Below are 22,014 nucleotides of genomic sequence, written 5' to 3' on the forward strand. Positions count from 1 at the left end.
GATAGTCCGGAAATTACGGTAGTTAAGTAGTTTTTAGCGGACAAATTGGTAAAGCCAAGTTGCTGGCAAATCATGTAATCTGCGTGTGAAAGTGTGAACAAGATAAGGTTTCTGTGTGAGAAATTGAAATAATATGTTTAGTCACTTCAAAGGACAACTTTAATGTAGCACCATTGGTACAATTCCCACTTATTTCTGTCCTCACTCTGTCTAGAAGGCCCAGTGTTGCATTTGTAGTTGGTCTTTTTGTGACAGGCGTGACGTTGTTCTGGCTCTGAAAAAGCTCTGACATGAATTACAGTTTTGCTCTGTTATTTCCTTTGTTCTCCCACTGTCTTCCTCAAACTCTCTCACCTCCCAGATGTAATCATTTGTTCCAATAAGGAGACACCATCCCAGTTAGCCAACTGAGGTGAGAAGCCTTGCTTTCGATTCACACGTTTTTTTTTTTTTTTTACATTTCATGAATCGCTTCTCGACTGCCGCTGAAAAGATGCTGCATCACTGTTCTGCTTTCCAATACAGTCACACTCCGATTTAACTCTGGGGCTCAGAGCAAGCGCTGTCTCCGCGCGCGCGCGTCTGTGTGTGATGGCTGGGACAACACAGAGGACTGCTTTCTAGGACATTTTCAGTCTCATCCTTTGTTAGAGTGGAGTTATTTTTAAAAGTCGAAAAAAGCATGGCTCAAATCTCATTTCACATTCTTGAGGTAGAATTGTATTTTATCCGAAGCGTCCGTTTGATAGTCGAGTCGGTTGAATGTTACAAGTAGAGAAGGCTTAAACAGGTGTTAAATGTCTGTCGACAGCGTTTATTTTCGCCCACGTATATGGAGAGTCAGTCTGATCTGCGTTCTTGTCAGTGTCAGCACATTCCGGCTGATTTCATCTGGAAGGTCTTGATTGAGTCCACAACCTGGGATTCACTCCCAGGAGCGTCTTTATTGCCTTCTGTGCAGCTGCATTCAATTTGGATCCTGAATTTATGATTCACGCCCTTTGTATTGGAGCTATCAGAATCATTACGGTGTCTCCTCACGTCCTACATATATTGTGGTTTCCTCTGTTGCATTTCTGTTGCATTTCCCTTGCTCCGATCAGGCTGGTTTTTATTATTGATATTGACATGCTCAAATATTGTGCGATATTGTATCAACATTTTTTTGTTGAAATATTGCACAACTTGATTGTGTGATCTTGTCTTGATGTTTTATGTTGCTTATATCAATATTTAATACATAGGTACTCACCATTCTGCTGCAGACCTCTTCAATATTAACATTTTCTATCTATTGACTGGAGTTATTTTATTGAATAGCGATTCATTCCTCTGTTGGATTGCGAAATTTAACTGAAAGTCTAACTGGACTGACATAATAATAATAAACTGAAGACTTACATTTCATACAAAAACAAGATCAATACATAAAATAAAGTATAGAAAATGGACATGGGTGAGGAAAGAAAGGCAACCTGGCCCCTCCCCCTTGCCTCCTCGGACTCTCAGCAGCAAGTTGAGGTGACCTTAAGGGCGCCGAGTGACCACTCCACTAACTTGACATGGAAAAGCAGGACTTCTGCCAATTTTTTTTTAGGCCGTGGGAAAGCATCCTTACCCCTGTCGTCTCTTCATTTGTACTGGATGCGCGACTTCAGATCCGCTGGCAATGGACAAAAACCACCATAATCATGTCCACCTCCCCCCTGATGTATTATTTATTTGATGTATTATAAATTTTATTAAAAATTGAGTAATTATTAATTTTTTTTGTAGGTCCTTGAGCACCCTCACATAAATTGGACCCTGGGCAGTTGCCCACTTTGCCCATAGATAAACAAAAGGCCCTGTGTATCGCCATATGTATCCTATCGCAAGATACCTTGCCAGTACACACTGGTCAGTATGTTATGTGCAAAAAATGAACCATAAAATCTCCTTAATTTGGACAAAAACAAAAAAGCCCTGAAAAGTTGCCTTTACTTTTTTCAATGCCTTCCCCGCGACAAATGTTTTCATCGCATTTATCGTTGTATACTAACTTCACATCACAGATTAATTCAAGTTCCGCACAGAAGACGAACAAAGCAAGGGAGGGAAGAAAGAGGCAAGGGGCACTGCACATCTCTAGAGGCTTCTGACTGCTGGCTGCCTGCTGGCGATGAAAGGCAGTGATCAGCATACACCGATCACATGCTTTGTCATGGATCGATCGGACTTGAGCATCTCTATCCGATACATGAAAATAGAGAAGCTGCCTGACAGTAAGGAATTAGGAGGTACTGTATGGTATTTTGAATGACAACTTCTTTAAATAATTTCATCTTTTCTTCCAACATATAAGCCAGGCACTTGTAATTTTGCCCTGCTGTGTTGTTAAATCGGTTTTCTCTCTCTTTGCCCCTGCTTGTCGCGTGGAGGTTGCGACTTTGGCATCTCGAACCACATTTATTTTATTCAAAAGGAAGAACCAAAGGGTGGAACAACAAACACAAGGTTGTCTCCCTTCAATCCGCAGCACAGGCCCAGCGGTGTCTCACAACGTCCTTGGGCAGGAAAACCTAGCCCCAATTCATTTCGGATAAGAAAGGCACCTTTGTATCTTACTGATGTAAGTGAATTGAGCTCAACCAGGTTTGTCTCTTTGAGAGGAGATAAACTTCAGTTGCGAAGGTCGTGCCTGGATGTTGGATTACAGTGGCGGAATAAAAGTTTTCGGACACCCTTAAAATTTGACACGATCCCAAATATTATTCAAATCTTTATAAAATGTATTTCTAAAGATGTGGCTGCATTATTCACACACACACAAATGAATACAAATATTTTATTTGGTTTATTGTTTAAGAAAAACAAACAAAAACTAAAGTCAACAATTTCAATATGTCAGTTCTTAACTTTATTGGTACTCCACCTCCACTATATATCAGAGATATAAAGTTATATTTAACTGGCTGTGAGTTGAACATCACCCTAATACAGAGGTGGGCAGTTAAATTTTCTAAAGGGCCACATTATGACTGTTGTGTGTGGCCATCAAGCCAATGATAAAGCTGGCAATGACTACGAAATGTAAATAATGAAAATAAACTATAAAAGTTTCAATGGAAGCAAGGATATTAAGAAGTGTAAATATGGCATGAACCCATTAAAAAATATTTTACATTTTACAAACATCAAAGATGAAAAGGCAATTATTAAAAAATATATTTTGAATTTTCTTTCAACTAATTTTGAGGAAAATGCTAAAATGACGAACGAAAAGAAGAAACAAAAATTTTGTCATGAATGTGTTGTATTTACTCGTGAACTAGTACAGGCTAAAACAGAAACAGGATAAAAAAAAAAATGACAGAAAATGACAACTTACTGTATCAGTTGTATAGTGTTGACCTCATGAGGGCCGCAAAAACACAAGCAAAAGGCCCCATATGGCCCCCGGGCCGCACTTTGCCCAGGTCTGCCCTAATACTTAGGGGAGTCTCCACCTATATCCAGTTTCAGGTTCATAACACAGCAAAGCCTGTGTGAGCAAGCAGGGCTAGCAGACTGTGTCCACACAGTTTAGACATTAAATAGGGTTAAAGTGAACTCCTATCAAACCTCTTGATGAATAATAGAGAAAAAAGATTTGTATCAAATGTGTCCGTCACAGGTGAGAACCATGTGTAGGCGGAATATTCATCACCAGCCCACGTCTGAAGTGAGCCAGCGGTGAGGCCGAGCACAGAGAGATCTCCTCAAGAGTTATCACTCACTGCTGACAGTTTATTGCCTTGAATTGAGAGGCAGGTGTTGCTTTATGTGCGAGGGGCCATGAGGAAAAAAAAATGCTTGAGAGAGATGATTTTAAATCGTACAAAATGTTTAACATTAATATCACCACAATAGATGTGATCAGTCTTTGTGAGCAGGCTTGCTTTCTGGGAGGAAATATTAGTGGCCTAAGATTCACTAGCCTCTGCTGTGTTGCTACTAATCCACCTGGTCAAAAGATGAAACGCTCAGAGGCCAAGGCTGATTTACACACTTGAGTCTGATGGATGTTGCTGTGGATGGTCAAGGCTAATTGATGACCTGCTCTGTTACTGTAGAGACAGAAGGATAGTTTCCACGGCTCTTTGCATGAGCTGCTCTGGGGCTTTACACTAGGGATCGGCGATAACTTATCGTACACGATATACCGCCAAACGCAATCTCCTCGATGACAATTCTGCATCTCACGATAAATTCGCTAAACACACGGCTCACTCGCTGCATTGGACCTGCATACCTGAACATGAAAAGACCGTGACGACACGCTGCGCTCTCTAACTCCGCTGCGTTTGATAGCCGACACTGGCGTGTGACAGTTGTGGAGAGTGTGGAGGACTTTGTTCACGATCGTATTTTTAACTTATTTGTAATACAGAGAGCCTTTGATAATGATACTGGACGACTCTGAGTTTCTGGATCTGGGTTTTTTTTATTAGATGCAGTGGTCCGCATAGGTTCTCTGACACTGTCGTCTGCTGGTGAAAATAGTTGGATATTGGGCGGACATCGCACCGGTGTTGGCGGTGGCGTCCTCTTCCACGTCCCCAGTAGGCTTCACTGATCACACACACACTCTCACAGGCAGCGCTAATGCTACAACCTGGCATCAGTAAATTCCAAACAAATTCCAAAGTGGTCAAAGTTTGAGTGAAATTTTCAATAAGGCAATGAAAAACAACCATTTGAGGAGAGAGAATTGTGAAAAGGTTTTTCATCACACAAGACAAAGGACTGACAGTTTGCGCAATGATTTCGAGAATAAAATATGACTAAATGGTTATTTATTCACATTATTTCTAATATTTCTTCAATAGCATCTAGGAAATGTGTCCAGACTGCTCCATAGTTAAAGTCAACTGTTAAAGAGACCTGAGATACAGCAGACAGACGACTCAATTTAACCCCTAAATATAACTGGCAGAGGAGTCTGTCAGACACGAGCGGCTTCTATCAGAGACGTGAAACATTGAATTGCTCATCTCTACACTTAGTTAACTATTATATTTAAACATAAACAAATCATGATGTTGCAGACAAACTCCACTAAGTTTCATAAAACTGTTTCAAGACCGTAGTGTCCAACACATGGAATAGCATGAAAATGCATTTATCGTGATAACTTTTTTTGTCCATATCGGCCAACCCTACTTTATACTACGATTTTCTTTCCCTCATATAATTCTAAAATTCTTGGTACAGTAAAATCTTGAACTTCAGCTCACCATCCACTCAAGACTGACGCGCGAGCAGCAGTGTGAATTCACATCTGATTCCTCTCACTCTCTTCCCTCCTGTCCCCTCTGGTTGCCACTGAGCTCATAAACAAACACGCTGCTCCACTGCTTATTCCCCCTGGCTATATCTGTGTTGAACAAAAGCACAACATGCAGTATAAATAATTCAACTGGCTTTTATTATAAATGGGCCCAATTGCGTACTTATTTTATGCTATATATATATATATATATATATATATATATATATATATATATATATATATATATATATATATATATATATAATAGAATTAGCTTCCTATCGAAGTCAACATTTAAAATGATTGTATTTATAAATTCTATTCAGTTCATTTCAGCTGCGGAGTTTGACTGGGAGGTGGAGGAGATGATTGAAGTCTGATGTCCAACTTTCTTTGGGGGAAAAAAAAGGCAGTGGCGCAACACTTTTTGCTGTTGAATGGCAGTTTGATGAAGCCCCTGTGTGTCACTGCTGTTCATGAAGAAAACTTTTAAAATCCTTATTGAGAGTTGGTGACGTGTAACTAAAGTAAGCCGTTCTAAAAGCTCTGGATTATTTCAGGTTTGAGTTCTTAACCTTCATGACGTTGCTTTCTTTTCATTTATTTATGTATTTACTCAGTATATTTTACGTTGTGGATCAAGAGTGACTGGTAATTTGTGTCTCATATTTTCTATTGAAGTGAGTCAAATGAATATAAATAAACACAAAATACGGCCTGGAAATCCTCAGTTGAAGTTTTAGAAATCTAAAGGGTGGGATTTGTGACCCTTTCTTGACAGGTCAGATTAGCATATCCCCCGGCAGCACCCGGCACATCAAACATTTCTGCTGTCATTATCGTTGGGGAACAGTGAGCTCTCCAGGAGATACTTTCACAGCAGATTAGTAAATAATCCAAAACATCGTTCTGGCATCATCAGCGCATATATTTGAAGATCAATTCCTCTTCCAATCAGATGAGCTTTCAAATCTCAAAGCGAAGATTGACTTTTGGCAGAAGCACCTGCAGACGGCGGCGGCGCAGGAGGCAGCTTGATGTGGGTCCCCTGGAGACAGAACAATGCTCTTCCTCTGTTTGTGTGTGTGGGAGTTGCTTTGAAAGACTGTCACAGCAAGGAACATTCAGAAGTGAACACTTTTAACCTCTCAATTCTCTGTTTGACTCTGGCAGCTCCTTCAGATTTACTGTGAAATACAGAGCTTCAATCAAAGGGATTTCTTTGTTTCTGATTCGTATTTGCGTTTCTCTATCCAGTCCATTATTATTGCATTATTCTTATTGAATCACGGCGAGATGAACACAACTTTGGTCCTTCTAGATCGCTGGCGTTTCTCCTGGACTTACATTATCCTCTCAGCCTTGAAAACATCTCTGAATAATTCTTACTTTCCTTACATTTTTCCCCCGGTCATGTTGATCGACTCATCCAATCCCTGCTTTCCATAAAGAGCAACGAATTATTTTAAAGATTTTAATGACCGCTAATGATTTACGGTTTCTATATTAAAAATTCCCTACATGGATATACTGAATATTTTACTGAATACAATTAAAAATAGATGTCGGGAGGATGTGCATCTAATTCTACTGAGATAATCCCTGTTGAATCCAGTTAGTTATTGTACTGGCTATAATGTTGGATCATCCTTTTCTCAGATTCACTAAGCTCATATTAATTTTTTAGGTATAGTAGGAGTAATTAACCCAAGGCTGGTCACCTCTGGGGCTTGCAACGTTGCTCCATAAGGTCTTTAGACAGGTGCCCAGAGTGTGGCCTAATGATCTGTGTGGGAATGACTGTATTATTTACACACAGAATGGAAAACCACGGGTGAAGTCTCTGTAGAATATTGTGACCTTTATACGACAACTATACAATCGAAGGTTTCATTTAGCCTCGTAGGAAATTATGAACAAATCAATTCACATAATCCATGTTTCTTACTGACACCGGTGTAAGGATTAGCAGCAGTGGCTAACCCTTTCCATTTCAGTAGGGCTGGGTAATATGGAAAAAAAAAAGAATAAATGAAGATTGTTTTTTTCAACATGTCTGCTTTTGAAGCATCTGTAATTAAAGCTATCGAAACTACGACTATTTAAACAGTTAAACACTCAAAACACTCTGACATTAAACACTCAAAGCAAATTATATTTAAAAATTTAGTAACGGTACATAACTAAGGATTTGAGAACAACCTCCACTTCATAAATACAAGAAAAATCTGACTTATGACTTCGATCGGTTCCGACCAACCAGTCGTAAGTCAGACTGGACGTATGTCGAATGCCAAATAGCCAACGCGAGGGTTATAGCTACTACTGTAGTGGTTGATCGCTGTGTGAGACTGAGATGCTCCGAAACTGTGCTGCCGTAACTGTCGTAAATGTTTCCGGTCTCCTACGTGCTGTGATGCCAGACATTGAATAAAAAAAAAAAAAAGTATCTGCTAAATTACGGGTGGACGTAAGTCAAGCAGGTCGTACGTCGGATGTTACTTGTACAGAAAAATGTAGCTGTTCTCTCTTTATCAACTAAGTAACAAAAATAGATAATAATGTAAGAACAATCTTCCCTCCGCATGCTGGTCGCTTTAGAACTGGTTAGCTTGGAGGCTAATGCTACAAACAGTCTGCACGATCGTCAGCGAAAGTGCCGAAAACACGAGTCCAATCGATTAGGACTCCATAAGGATTCTATAAGACTGCGGTCCTGTGTCAAAGGAATGCACACTTCTTCGCAGTCATCAGTCGGATTGAGGACACGGCGACCTCTGTTGGTCAGGAAAGAGAGGCGTATTCAAGTAGCTTGTGAGATGTGGCTAGTAAGAAAGAGAAATGTTCTACGATTATCAATTGAAATCCATTAATCGTCCAGCTCAGATCCCGGGGAATGCAAGCCCCATCCCAACTTTTGTTTGGAAGCTTTTAGTGTGGTATGGAAGCTCAGTCATGTGGCATACCTCACATTAATTGGTAAGATTCTGCAAGAGATTGATGTGGCACTGAAGCTAGTGTGAGGTGGAAACAACTTCCTCACCTTAACAGCAGAATACGAATGAGGCTGACAGAGCAAGTCAGGGCACTATCCACCCTGCTTATGAACAACACATTTAAGCTTCAGGTTTAAGATCTTGGAATGCTACCCTTAAATGTTCTGTGACGACCTTGATATCCTCACGTGAGACAGGAATTTGGCTGAGGTATTGGTTTGCCTCATGAATTACCATCAGGCCATTGCCAAAAGACCAGTTGGACTTCAGAAGGTTTGGAAGTGATCACCATAACCCTGTGAGCATTTAGTGTAAAGGTTACTTTATGAAAAAGTCTAGAGAACATTTGAAGCAATGGACCCTCGTCGTAGTGTCAGTGCTGCTGCAGCTTTTCAACTCATTCACTGAATTAAAAAGGGCAGCTCGGTATAAATAAAGCCGCAGTATGTGTCTTGTTTATGTTGGCTTCTCTGATCATACATGCTGTTGAACTGGGGAAACCAAGCCTTGCAAGATCATGTTGGTAGCAGAGGACACACTTTGAATGCGAGATTTAGAGACAGTGGTGAAGAGCAACCTATGCTAATTTTGTTGTGGGATTTATTCCTCTAACAATAGCAGGTTTACTGGATTGAAGATTCAGTGATGCATGGTGCCTGCTTGATGATGGGCCCTCTTTTCTCTCAATGTAAAACTGTGTCTGCCCACATATCCCCCCTTTGAATCAATTTCTGTAATGAATTACATAAAGCCTTTCTTCTCCTTTACAACCTTACGATGAAATAGTGGTTTTCAATCAGTTGGCTTTCGCGTTTTCCTTGTTGCCTATGCTCTCACTATACACTTGTAAATAACCAGCTGTACAGAAACATGTAGGGGAGCCAGTATACATCATGTACCAAAACAACTCATCTCACATGACATTGTTCTTGCGGATGAGAGATGAGTCTTTACCAATGTAACACACGCAACACGTGCAAAGACTTAAGATGCTTAAGCCAGAAAGAAGGACACCCATCGCAAAAATTACAATTGTTGTAGTTGCTAGTTCAGTTCGCTACTGAAATAATGAAACTCCAATCTTATGCAAACCCTTTGCGTGTATCTTTTCGGTTGAATGGTTTTCAGAGCATATCTGATATCAGGTTGGCGGTAGCTATTTCAATTTAATGCATTGTACCATGAGCTCGGGCTCACACGCGTTAGTCGGTTGGGTGAGAGCCAGCCCTACAGGGTCACGGCAAGTCAATGTCAGCTAATGTTTGCTAGCTTCTACCTTTGATAGTTTAGTACCTTTAGCACATGGCTTAGCACTGGAGCTGTTGGATTCTGCTGTGACGTCATACTGTACATGTGATGTTTGAGAAACATTTTGCAAGCAAATAAATCATGAATTATACGACGAATGTAGTCAAAAACCTCATCATTATTTATCATTTAAATTGAGGTACCGCATACTTGTAATCCACGGCATAAAGTGGACCAGATCATTATAGACTTCCATTCATTTTTTCCGATCTTAGGTGCCATGGCGGAGACTCATACTTATGGCTCCCTATAGCCAGTGGCATCTTCATTCATCCTCGGAGCTGCTCACACTGTTAACACTTCCTGCTAGTGGTGGGCTGATGAGGCTTCATGAAACTCCTCAAGCTCAGTGGGTGCTGCTCTTGGTTTAAAAAAAAGATGAGAGGTTTCATTGAAATGTCAATTGAAATCCAAAGAATTTAGTGCAAAGAGTGGGCTGTAAAGATGAGGACACTCTTTCGTGAAGCCTTACCAGCCCATCACTACTTCCTGCTGCTTGTTTCAGCAATGTTCTACAGAGCACAAGCTATCATCTGGCTTCGAAAATTGCGTCAGACGGGGCTAGATCATCAAAGGTCAAATAAAAAACGGCCAGGTTTACACCAGCATGATCCCGCTTGTCTCCAACTTCCTCACCTCTTTGACGGTGCGTTGATGTCGTTGAAGAAATGTATAACTTTCGGATGTAAATCTGGTGCCACTTATTCCGGTCATCTGTAAAAAACGTATATCTGAATAAGACGGTGTCAAGAAAGTTATTAAAATAACCCTGTACTAAATTGGTGTGTTTGTTTTCTAGGAGAACTGCTGACTACGTCTCCAAGAACTGTGTGAACAAAAAGAGGCCGTATTCCTGCATCCATCTTGGACTCAGACAGTCAGAGGGCAGTTAAAAAGGTAACACCGTATATTTTTCCTGGTCATGGTTAGTAACGCAGTATTGCTTTGAAACCACACAATGATGTTATGTCTTAATAGAAACTGTGTGCAAAGAAGCTATGAATTAAAGTAAGCAAATAGCAGGTTTCTTTCTGCTGTTTCTTTACACTTCCTTCTTCAAGGTGTAAATCCAACGATCTTTGATAGTGACTTCTTGGCAAAGCTGTGTCGATTTCTACGGCTCAAATTGGGTGAAAATTAAAGCCACACTCTTTCATTTAGAATCATTACGTTTGTGTGGAGTATCAGTCAGATTGAGAAGAAGAGGTATTTACAAGAGAAAAGACACAGACAGAAAGAATGCCTGCTACCTCCGCAAATGTAATGGCCGTGTGGGTGGATGTACATGTGAGTGCAGCCCGCTTGGAGCTGTGAGTGGGAAGTGGGTACTGAGTGGGAAGAGAAGAGCTGCTTTAGTGAGACGATCAGAGGCGAGGCTGGGTGAAAGGCAGTCACGCTTTTATGAGCTCCCTTTGTGTTCTTGCACTCGCATAAAGACAAAAATCCAGGTAGTGATGGGCAGTTAATAAGAAGGCTCTTATTTTCATTTGCGATGGGCTGTGTGAGTCATCGCTTTTTTACAGAACACAAACTAGCGAGAGAGGAGGAGCAACGTTTCCATCCGTGTTGTGGTCAAAGTTTGTGAGGAGAAACCTTGAAGAATCCTGTGATCTGGTGAACAACACGAAAGCTGGCTATAGTGCCGCCAAACAACACAACAAACTATAGCAATGAGTGTGTCAGTGTTTGTGTCCGAATATTTTTGGCAAAATAATTGCGTAGATCTTCTCTTACTTTCTTTGCTTATGAGATTCTTTGCTTATCAGCAACCCAAAATAAATAATCGATAACATTTTGTTTACGTTTGTTTTGGGTTACTAATGACTCACGAAACAGTTGTTTACAAGTTTAGAAGACTTAACAACAGTTCAAGATCTTCACTAGTTATGGGCTGGTGAGGCATCATGAAACAGTGTCCTCATTTTTTGAGCCCACTAGATGGCACTCTCTGCTCTAAAATCTTTGAATTGGAAATGCTATTTCAATGGAACCTCATGTCATTTTTAAACTAAGAGCGCCACCTTCTGAGGTCTGAAAATAAGGACACTGTTTCATGAAGCCTCACCAGCCCATCACTAGTTTTCACTAATATGATCCTAGTTTGACGATGTTTGTCCAAAAATTCTCATCTGGACAGATAGAGGACTCAGGCCAATGAAAACACTCACTCAAAGTCTCCGTGCATGCCAATAGCATTACTGAGGGGATCCAAAATACATACAAAAACATGCGACATGAAGGTTTGAGTGCGGTTCATTGGAAGTTCGATCAATAAGAGCAATATACAAGTAACATAAATCAGATTGGACGGAAGTCGAATACCATTCAAAATAGCCAACATGAAGGTTATAGGTGTGTGTGTATATATATATATATATATATATTTATATATATAGTGTGAAAGCAGGTATTGAAATACTGTACAATAGTGTACAACATGCATGTGAGGTAAATAGTGACTGAAATACGTTTACTTGATGTTACACTTGATCACGTAAGAGTCCGTCTTTAAAAAGAGATTTTTTTAAGGTGTGGCTGCTCTCATTTAAGTCGTGGCGGTGCACTAAAGTTGTTTACATGTAGCGCAAACATTGTGTTGTTTTGTCAGCCCCATCTTACTGGTCCGCTCTCCTGCAACGCCACGAGGGACCAAGTTTGTCCATTGTATTATTTAGATCCTTATATGTGGAGGATGTAAGTGAGTTTGTGCACTCAACCACAAATTAAAATCTTTATCTATACCCCTCACATCATGAAGATGTCTATTACCCTTGAAGCCTGTCTCCCTTTCACAAGCTAATGCAGTCGAACAGGAGATTTTAGAAGCCACCAGAATTTTACTTTCTTCTAAGTGATGTGAATTCCCAAGGAAAAAACAGTTTTATTCCTCTCAAAGCTTTTTTTTTTCTGTGTGGCTTCTGGCTCCTGCAGAGAAATGGCCCTGAGAGGAGAGCCCTGCAATGCAGCATATGTGTGACTCACACACACACACATGCACGCATACACACACGCGCTCACACACACAGTAGCATGTAAAAGTGTTCCAAAGGTAGGAGGAAGATGAGGACAGGAAAATAAGGGAGAGATAAAGGCTGATGGAAGCTGGAGGACGAGACGGAGGTGTGAGTAGGAGGATCATTGAAGGCTGGTAAGTGAAGAGGTAGAAATAAATAACAGGTGGGAGAAAGACGTACAGGCAAGCTAATAGTCTGTTTTTCCATAGATGTTTGTACAACTAGGTGGTCTGAATAAGAAAAAGAAAACACTTTTGTTGTACAGTGAATACACGTTAATATTGTTTGTAATGTAGGCGGCCGGCTCACCTTGGTCACCAGGACAATATTAAAAAGTGCGTGAGCGTCTAAGTGTCTCTGCGCACAGCTTCGATTGACTCTGCAACTAGTAATGTGTCCTTGCCGCTAGGAGACGATTTACTGGCAAATCCTCTGCCTTTTATGGATTGTGTGTCTTGTGGTGAGGTGGGAAGGGTGATAGATTCTGCATCTTTCTTCCCCTGACAATTACTGCTAAGGTGCCTTTCAGCAAGGCACTGAACCTTTGTCACCCTGGCAACCTGCATTAACAATGTCAACTGCATGGTTTTTCAGTAGTGGACTGCTCCAAAGGCTCATTTATACTTCCTTTATGTACGAACATGTACACGTTTCATGTCCATTTCTACTGAACACATTTCTTCTATACATTCTTTGCATTGATATTGCTGTTCACCAGTATATCCACCAGAGGGAGCAGCCCACAGTCAAACATTTACTGTATGCCACCAACCAACATCCAAAACAAACATGCTGACCGTGGAGGAGGTTTTGATCATGTACCTCTTGCAAAACATCGGGTAACAGAGGCAGCATTGTAGGAGGTGATGGTCAGTGAGGCCATTGAATATATTGCAACTGGAGGACAGCTATTGAAATACTGTACAATAGCCTACATGTGAGGTAAATAGTGACTGAAATACATTCAAACTTATGAGCCAACTTGATGTTACACTTGATCACGTAAGAGTCTATCTTTAAAAAAAGATTTTTTTAAGGCGTGGCTGCTCTCATTTAAGTCGTGGCAGTGCACTACAGTTGTTTATATGTAGCGCAAACATTGTGTTGTTTTGTTGTCATTCTTTGTCATGAGGGGCCAAGTTTGTCCTTTGTATTATTTAGATCCTTATATGTGGAGGATGACAGAGAATTTCCGCCATTGTTGTGTCTACTTCATGTCTCTATTTATTGGGTAGTAACTTTGTGGAAACATGGAGAAATATCGACTAAATGAACAAAGAACAGAGGTGCTCTGTCCATATCCATATCCATATCCATATGGAACGTTGAGCATAAATGGGTCTAAAAATGAGGACAAATAAAAATAGATTTGGGGATTGAAGCATCACTGAAATATTGAATTTAAGTAACACAAACACAAGGTTTTTGGAATCAACTTTTATCAGATCCCCATTTTGCAACATGTATCTGTATATAATCCTAAAAGTACATATTATAAGAAATATTTTGTCAGCATTTTCTTCATCTATTTCCAGTGGCATAATGTATTCGACTTTCATTCAACGGTGTGTTGCACTTTTGAAACCTCCGTTCCTCTCCAGAAGCGTTGAATCAATGACAGCTGGTTCCAATTCTTCAAGAGTTGGCAAATACGCCCGGGGCCCAAATCAATACCTGATTAACTCTATGTAGCGGTATTGTCTTCCTCTGCAAGAGGAAACATGCGCAGCTGTCCTGCTCTTTGATTTAACGTAGCACACCTCACAGATGTGTGTGAAGATTTTACAGAACTCTATGTTTAGATTGGTGTAATAGTTTAGTCTTTTCATCAAATGATGTACAGTTGTTCAGTCTTCTGTTAAGGCATGTGGAGGACTGTCATCACAAGTCTGTAGATGTTCTTGTTGTTGAACTCTTCATCCCTCAAGTGACCCCTGACTAAGTGCCATAGGCTTTTAGCCAAGAACACATCAGTGCTGAGATTACATCAGCAGCTAACTCTTTTCTTCTAAAATGTCCGACACAGAGCGAGTGCAGTGCTATCGTCCTAGCAATTTTAGGAATACACAACAGTACTGCTTCACAGTATCAAGTATTAATGGGTCCACGCCACTGGTTTGATTCACAGTGATGTTAGTTGTCTTAATATAATCATTTTTATGCCATCAATTTAGTTGTTTATTATTTTTTGAGTTGAGTTTTGTGTCTCTGATTGTTCCACGAAGAAGGGAGTTATATATAAGATGTGTATCATTTACTAAGACAATTTAAACTGACTGCTGAGCAGTGAAGAAGAGGGAACCAACCACATGCGAGAACCACACTGAGACAAATGTACACTGCAATAGTGGGAGTGAAAATGTGAAACTCAGTGACGGAAATGAAAGGATTATCAAAACTGTGTCTGACACAGAAACTGCTGGAGTACTCGAGAGCAGGGGCTCTTAAACTTTTCGATCCCGGGGCCCACCTTCCCAGAACAAATGGGCCTGGGGCCATTACTCTTGATATTTCTACGTACATGTAAACAAAGCAAAACCTTGTGAAATGACGTGAAACCATGTGATCATTGCAAATACATTTATTTCTCATCGAAAAGTCCCACCAACAGCAGAACCAGGTGCAAGTCAATTCATCAAATTTTAGAAAAAAAGAAAAATATGCACTTGATGCAAACTGTTGAGAAAACTGGGAAAACTGAATCAAATTCGGAATAAAAGAAATATCATAAATTCATGTCTGAATATCATAAAATAAAAATAATATATTTAAACTCCAAAGAAGATATAAGTAAAGTATAAATGTAATGCCATAAAATGTTCTAATTTATTTCCAAAACTGCTTCAACAGCTGCTTTCATGAACAGTCTTTACTTTTTTTTAATCACTTTTTATTTAAAAATAATTGTCTCACAGCCCTCACGGCCCAAAGGTATAAAAAAACAAAGAAAAAAAAGCGGCCCACCATGGGCCCCGGCCCTATGGTTAAAAATCACTGTTCCACAGAAGAGATTTCAAGCCTCTGAAGGAACTAAAGGTTAGCAACACATGAGTTATGATAGCAAACAAACAAAACAAAAACACACACTACTAACTGTAACACTAATTGACAGCCGCAAAACAAAGTAACAAACTAAATCCACTGACAGTAACACAAAAATGACTGACGATAACACACAACCACTGTTAAAAAATTGTCAAAGTAGGAATAAGAGGCAGAAATGATTGTTTTTCAAGAAGAAATATTGACAGAGTTGTATGCAATGTGACAATAATAAAGCCATGTTATATAATCCTTGCACAAATGTCATTGTATTAGAGGAGATTGAGATAAACTGAAATCATTCATCCGTATAAAAGCAGCAAAAACTGCCCTATGAAGTTAATAATTGCATTGAAAAAAGTGTAATATGAATGAAAGCCCATTTGATCTCCAGTGCACTGGTGGAGTGATGACGACGGGTTGATGCAACCTGAAACGAGGGTTGTGTGCTAAAGAGTCTTTGAACAAGCTTTATGTAAACTGGGGCTCTTTTAATGCTGACTCATGCTAAGCTGTATTGACTCCTGTCTTCTCCTCAATTACACTTCAAGGGCTCTCTCAGTTCACTGAAGTTCACAAACTTTTTTTTTTCTAATTCCCCTACAAACTTACTTTTACACACATCTCAGAATCACCAATGCAGTTTTTGAGACAGTCACACCTTCAAGTTAGCAGGCGAAATGTATCTTTCTTTTGACGTCAGTGCCATGTTGACTTTATACTGCGTGAACCTTTGTTTTAAGGTAGTCTGAGTGATACTAAGAGACTCACACCTGAGTTCAGATATTAGAAAATATTGCAGGATGGATTAATGGCCTCCATGTGTTGGTGGCCAAGAGAGCAGATGAGGCTCAAACTTCAGTGGCATGTCAAGACACCCGAAGGTGCTTGGGTTGTTGTGAGAGTGTGATTACGACCGCTAAAGAGATTGTAGCTGCTCTCTGGCCTCTCTCTTATGCAACGTTGCTAACATCGCACTTAAAAGCACTGACATGCTGAGTTTTCACTTCGCACTTTCTCTCTCGCCCATCTTTCAGGTGGAGAGAGCCCATCCGTCACCCACCGACCACGCGTCAGCCTTCCTCAGCATGGCAGATGATCGACAGCCAGAAGACGGAGCCCCACAATGGGACCCTTCAGGGGGGCAGGAGTCCGGTGGAACCCGAGGAGCGAATGGCTACTCATCATCTGCATACAGGACATGTCAGCCTGGCGCTACCAACACAACCTCAACCGCCTACTCTGGCAGGGAGAATGGATTTAACGGGGACCTGACCAGTGCTCACGCCATCACTGCAGGTAACAGACCCTTCATGAAAAACATAATTTCACCGTTTGGGTTAAATTTGAATTTGTCAATGACTTTAAATTTCACATTCAAATGGCTGTACAGTAGCTTGAAATTATCATTATAGATAAGGTATGAAGGGACCCAAAATTCGGGAGAGAATTCTGTCATCTAATGTGTATATTATGAGCCATAGTGAGTTACATAACTTTTACAGGTGTTTATCTAATTCACCAGTGACTCTTTGTCTCAAGCAACGATGATGATGATGATGATGATGGCTGCCCACCATCACTGTTGTTTACAGTGGGACGGTGAACAGCCACTGTTGCTTCATCCACCGCTATTGGTGCTGTTTTTTCTCCCACGCCTTTTGCCATGTCTGCTCTATGTCCGCGTTTTATTTTTACATTAATGCTACCTTCATCACAGTTGACGATGAATCAGCTCCATAATGCGCTTCTTGTGGAGCAGTCACTTTGCGCAGAAGCAGCACTGACAACCACTGCTGTCACTTTATGTCCCACTGTATCTTCTCCATTGGAGAGTGAATATTAGCCTTCTGAATTGGCTACCACCCAATTCACTCTCCTGCTCTGTGTTTTGCTCCTGATGAGTAACTAAAACTGCCCTTGTCCCTTGTCTGTTTTTGAACTTTTTTGCTGCGAACTATGATATGAATTTTATTGTACTATGAATTGTTTCTGAGATCAGAGCTGGTGTAAAGTAGTAACTATGTCAGGCAGCACATTGGCAGATTGGCTTGTTTAAATGCCGCAATGTTGCCTGGCGACTTTGGCGCCCAAAGAGTTAAGAACCGAAACAATTACTAAATGTGTATGTATCTGTTGCTGTTCTTTATTTACGACTGCTCAACAGAAACATTTTGACAAAAACTTAGTTCAACGAAGACAAGCTTGGAAACTTTTGGGTTTTCCACCTGTAGCCATCTTTTTGCTTCATATTATATCAGTGTCTTATTTTTGTTGCTGTCATTTTGTCTGTGTCTTATCTTGTTACTGTCATTATTTAAATAGGGAGAACATGGAAGTGAGTGGTCGAATCTAACTAGGTGTGTTTTGAATTGTAATGAAACATGCTAACAAAGCTTCAGTGCGTGCGCAAAGTCGAGAGCGTTATGTTTAAACTCGTCTTAGATCAGGGAACATACAGGTATTTCTTACTAACATATACCAACATATTTCATCATGGAATAGCGGTGGCGTGTCGTGTTCCTTTAATGTAGTGTAAAAAAACAAAGCAAAACAAACAAAACCAATAGCACCACTTACATTATTCATGAGTTGTGTTTACTCCTGGCATAAATGGAAACTGAACTCAGGTTGTCATTTAGAATGTCTAAAGTCTTAACCCCAAAGCCAACTGTGATATTGATTTTCGTGACAGTGTTTCCGAGATGACCCCCCAAACAATGTACAATGAAACAATCATATTGTCACCTGAACGTTGTGATTGTATGCTCTGTTAATTGTCCCGTGAGCAGTTGGAAGCCATGGAGGTGAATGTAGACTCCTTCAAACAGTCAGGCAAAAATGTAGCCTCCTCAGAGGAGTTTAAAAACGAAAGTCACTTTTTCAATCTCTGCTGTATTTGCGAAGAACTTCACCCTTTTCCATGTAAATTAGTGTTCATGCTATCCTTGGATACGATGCGATGTTAATAGCTATCAGCTAGTGCATTCTGTTTTTGAACCCCTCCACTCACATCTCCTCCTCCTGAGATACCAAATACTGTACGATTGGTGTCTCCATAGCGACGGCTCCCCTATTATTTGCAGTGGTAGATTGCCGTTTTGCAAACGTTGACAAGAGCGCAATTAACATTCTATCTCCAACAATTACAGCCAAACCAATACAGCACAAGATTTACAGAGCTATGAAGCCCCCTTTTTATCTCCATGTGCAGCAGCACTGAAGAGTTTGTGTTCATCTCCAAACACAATGTCTTTCATTTGTTTTTGGATGGAAATGAAAAGTCACTTTCTTTTTGGAATCTGTTTTTAAAAGCACGTTTAAAGCACCTAGGAATTACACACAGTAGCAGAGTGAAGTCTGTAATGATGGTTTTATTTACTACCATAGGCTGGAAGGACATCATGAATGTCATTAAAACCCATGTAGATGAGAGAAACTCTTGACGTTGTTACATGCCTTCTAGAGCATGGATGAGCCTACGCTCTGGGGGTTATCAACGCTCACTTCCCTGTGGTGGAAGTGTTGGAGAAGCGTTTTGCTATTGCCGCTGTAAGCGTGCATGTGCGACCGAAACATAAAACTATACAGAGAAATGAGTCCTTCTATGTTTATGATCGAGCATGTACATCTGAAGAGCCTTCATCCAGCGCTCATTAGCATTGCTCTTGAGTCGACCGGAGAACAAAATGAAGTGGCGACAGAACAAGAGCTACTGAAGCACAAAATTGCCCTATGACTTTACTTTGAGACAAAGTTGAAAAAGGCAGCCAGCCGTGCTAAGGAGAGACAAAGTAGGAAATTAAAATCGTCAGGGAGCCGCAGAAAAAGGACATTTTGAGTCACTTAGCAAGTTATTAGGAGACACGACTCCAGGCACGTTGTTTGGGAAGTAATCGGCCAGTATTTGTTAGGGCCTAAGGAAATGTTAGGTGGAGTATACATGTTCCCCGAGTGATGATTTTGACAACCGTATAATGCAGAAGCCTTGAACGAACCAAGTGTGTGTGTTTGAATGTTTGAATGGAAGGATGGAAGTCAGCTGCTCTGGTTAGTTGTTCTGTGATATGAACCTTATCCTCTACACTTCATGAGACAGTGTCCTTCTTTTCAGAGCTCACTCACTGGTGAGCTCAGTTAAAAAAATAATGTGAGGGTTCATTGAAATGGTTGCACAAATCCAAAGACTTTACAGCCGAGAGTGCCATCTAGTGGGAAAATGAGGACACTGTTTTACGAAGCCTCATGATCCAGTCACTAGTTAATGGGATGCTGAGGTTTCATGACACAGTGTCCTGATTTTCGGAGGCCTCCAGATGGCACTGTCTGACTTGAGCAACTAATTCAACGAAACCTCACATTATTTGTAAACCAAGAGCGCCATCTAGTAGCCCTGCAATACTGTTTCATGGTATCTTTATAGGACTGGCACCTTGTCACTTGGTTGTTGTGAATCCTGCTGCTGATGCTGGTAACACTTGGCTCAGGTAAAGCTGATTCACATCTGTTTTAAGCCTTAGCTGTGTCTAATATTATGGGAACAGAAACTTTCCTTAGCTCTGATACGATTTTTGAAAACATGGTTGATTGATTTGACCGCTTCTATCGGTCCACCATTTTCCATTTACTGATGGTTTCAGACACAAAGCCTGAATCAGCCTCAGCATGTCACTGGCAAAGTCAGTGGCCCACCAGTCTGTTGCCACGGCAACTGGTCTCTTAACACTTTGGGCGCTCGCTGATATCATACCAAATGGCCCTCCTGCTCTCCCTGTGCCCTCTGAGTTGGTGCGTGTCTTTCTCTGGGTATGTGTGGCGTCCTCTGAAGGGGTCTAGTCTTCTCTCAGATATGGAACGTAAAGCTCTGTGGCTCAGCAGGCATGTGCAGGTATGTTGTGTCTTTTGAAATATCTATGTACAGTGTATTAAATATTGAGTTTATCTGTGCTTTTTCACTTAGCTGTAGCCTTATCTACCACATTTCTCGAGGGCTTCTTGTGCTTCTTGAAAGCTTCATGGGTGTGTCAAAGTCTTTTTAGCGTCCAGTATTGGTTTGACTGACATTTATGTTTATATGAATGACTGTCAATAGTAGTAGCTTGAGTATTTACGACGTGTTTTGCGCTCATGCTATGCAGTAAACCCCTTCTGGAAATGAGTGCACACCTTCAACAGAGGTTTTCGCGTCGAGCTTGAAATGTTATGAGCTTTTTGAAATAGCATGACTGTGGAAGCACTTTCCCAAAATATCCAGATCCAAATGGGGAAGGAAAAACTTGAATTACCAGTCATTCTTTGGCGTTAGACTTGTCGTTCATTGTTGAGCCATGACATTTGCATTTATGACTAACACTGCGCCATTCCATTCTTCCAAACAGCAGCTCTAGTTTTTTTTGTGGTCTTGTGTTTTCACTTATACAAGTGATGCCTTGTATTCTTTACTTTCACACACATCCGCTCGTATTTCTGTTTCAAGATATTTCCGTCTTATTGTTTAGAATGTTGATTTGGTGGTGATATTATTGATTTTGTAATTTCATGCATTTGGTTGCAGTTCGTCGGGCATTGATTCTGCTGTTTTTCTCCCACTTGTTGCACAGAGTTAAACACTATAATTATGTTCAGCCCACGGGTCCTTCAAAACAAACTGAACAATCGCATTTCCAACCTTTGCTTTCAGAGCAAGTGTCTGCACGGATTGTGCAAGAAGTGACAGCAGAGGCAGTGGCTGTGCTCAAGGGTGAACAAGAAACGCAGCGGCTGCCATCAGGTTTGCCAACCATGACGCATGCACACTTGCACAGTGGAGGGGAGGCACAGTGCGGCCTGTGGGCCATGATCGACACAAAGATACTGGTCCAACATTTTTTAAACATCATTTTAAAGTAAAAAAAAATGAATTTCATTGTTACTATCTGTACAATCTATCTCAGTCTCTTCATTTTCTGCCCCATATTCAAACGCGTCTGAAAAGACCTACCAGGTCTCAAGTGCCTCAGGACTGACTGAAGTACTGTTCTCCTACATAACATGAACAATTTATAAGATCTGTTGTGATAATCTTCAAAAACATTTTGTTACTGAGAATGACTAAAATAAAACCTACTTATTGCTTAGAAATGCTGTTGTTGTTTTGAACATCAAACATGCTGTGCAAACAAGGCAATTGTATGTATATCATTGAAGTTTTTTTATGAATGTATCTTTGCTTTTTCTGCTCTTGCAGTGGAAGACACCACCAATTTGCCTCCCTCACCTCCTCCATCACCTGCAGCAGAACACTTTGGTCCTCTAGATCAAGGTAGGGTAGAAAAGGTCAAACTAAGCAGAGCAGAGTTCACAGGATTCAAGGGCAGATCCC

The 22,014-nt window shown here is 40.6% G+C and overlaps 1 protein-coding gene across 3 annotated transcripts in view; it reads left to right on the forward strand.

Moving 5' to 3' along the window:
- Positions 1-22,014, forward strand: part of map2 (microtubule-associated protein 2) — a 48,182-nt gene that overhangs the window by 6,896 nt on the left and 19,272 nt on the right. For all 3 annotated transcript variants that reach the window (XM_053877722.1, XM_053877723.1, XM_053877724.1), the window contains exons 2-5: positions 10,397-10,494; positions 16,691-16,952; positions 21,334-21,423; positions 21,880-21,954. In XM_053877722.1, coding sequence (XP_053733697.1) covers positions 16,742-16,952; positions 21,334-21,423; positions 21,880-21,954 — 376 coding nt within the window. In that variant the 5' untranslated portion in view covers positions 10,397-10,494; positions 16,691-16,741. The remainder of the gene's footprint in view (positions 1-10,396; positions 10,495-16,690; positions 16,953-21,333; positions 21,424-21,879; positions 21,955-22,014) is intronic.

Source organism: Synchiropus splendidus, chromosome 10 (genome assembly GCF_027744825.2).
Source record: "Synchiropus splendidus isolate RoL2022-P1 chromosome 10, RoL_Sspl_1.0, whole genome shotgun sequence".
Lineage (NCBI taxonomy): Eukaryota > Metazoa > Chordata > Actinopteri > Syngnathiformes > Callionymidae > Synchiropus > Synchiropus splendidus.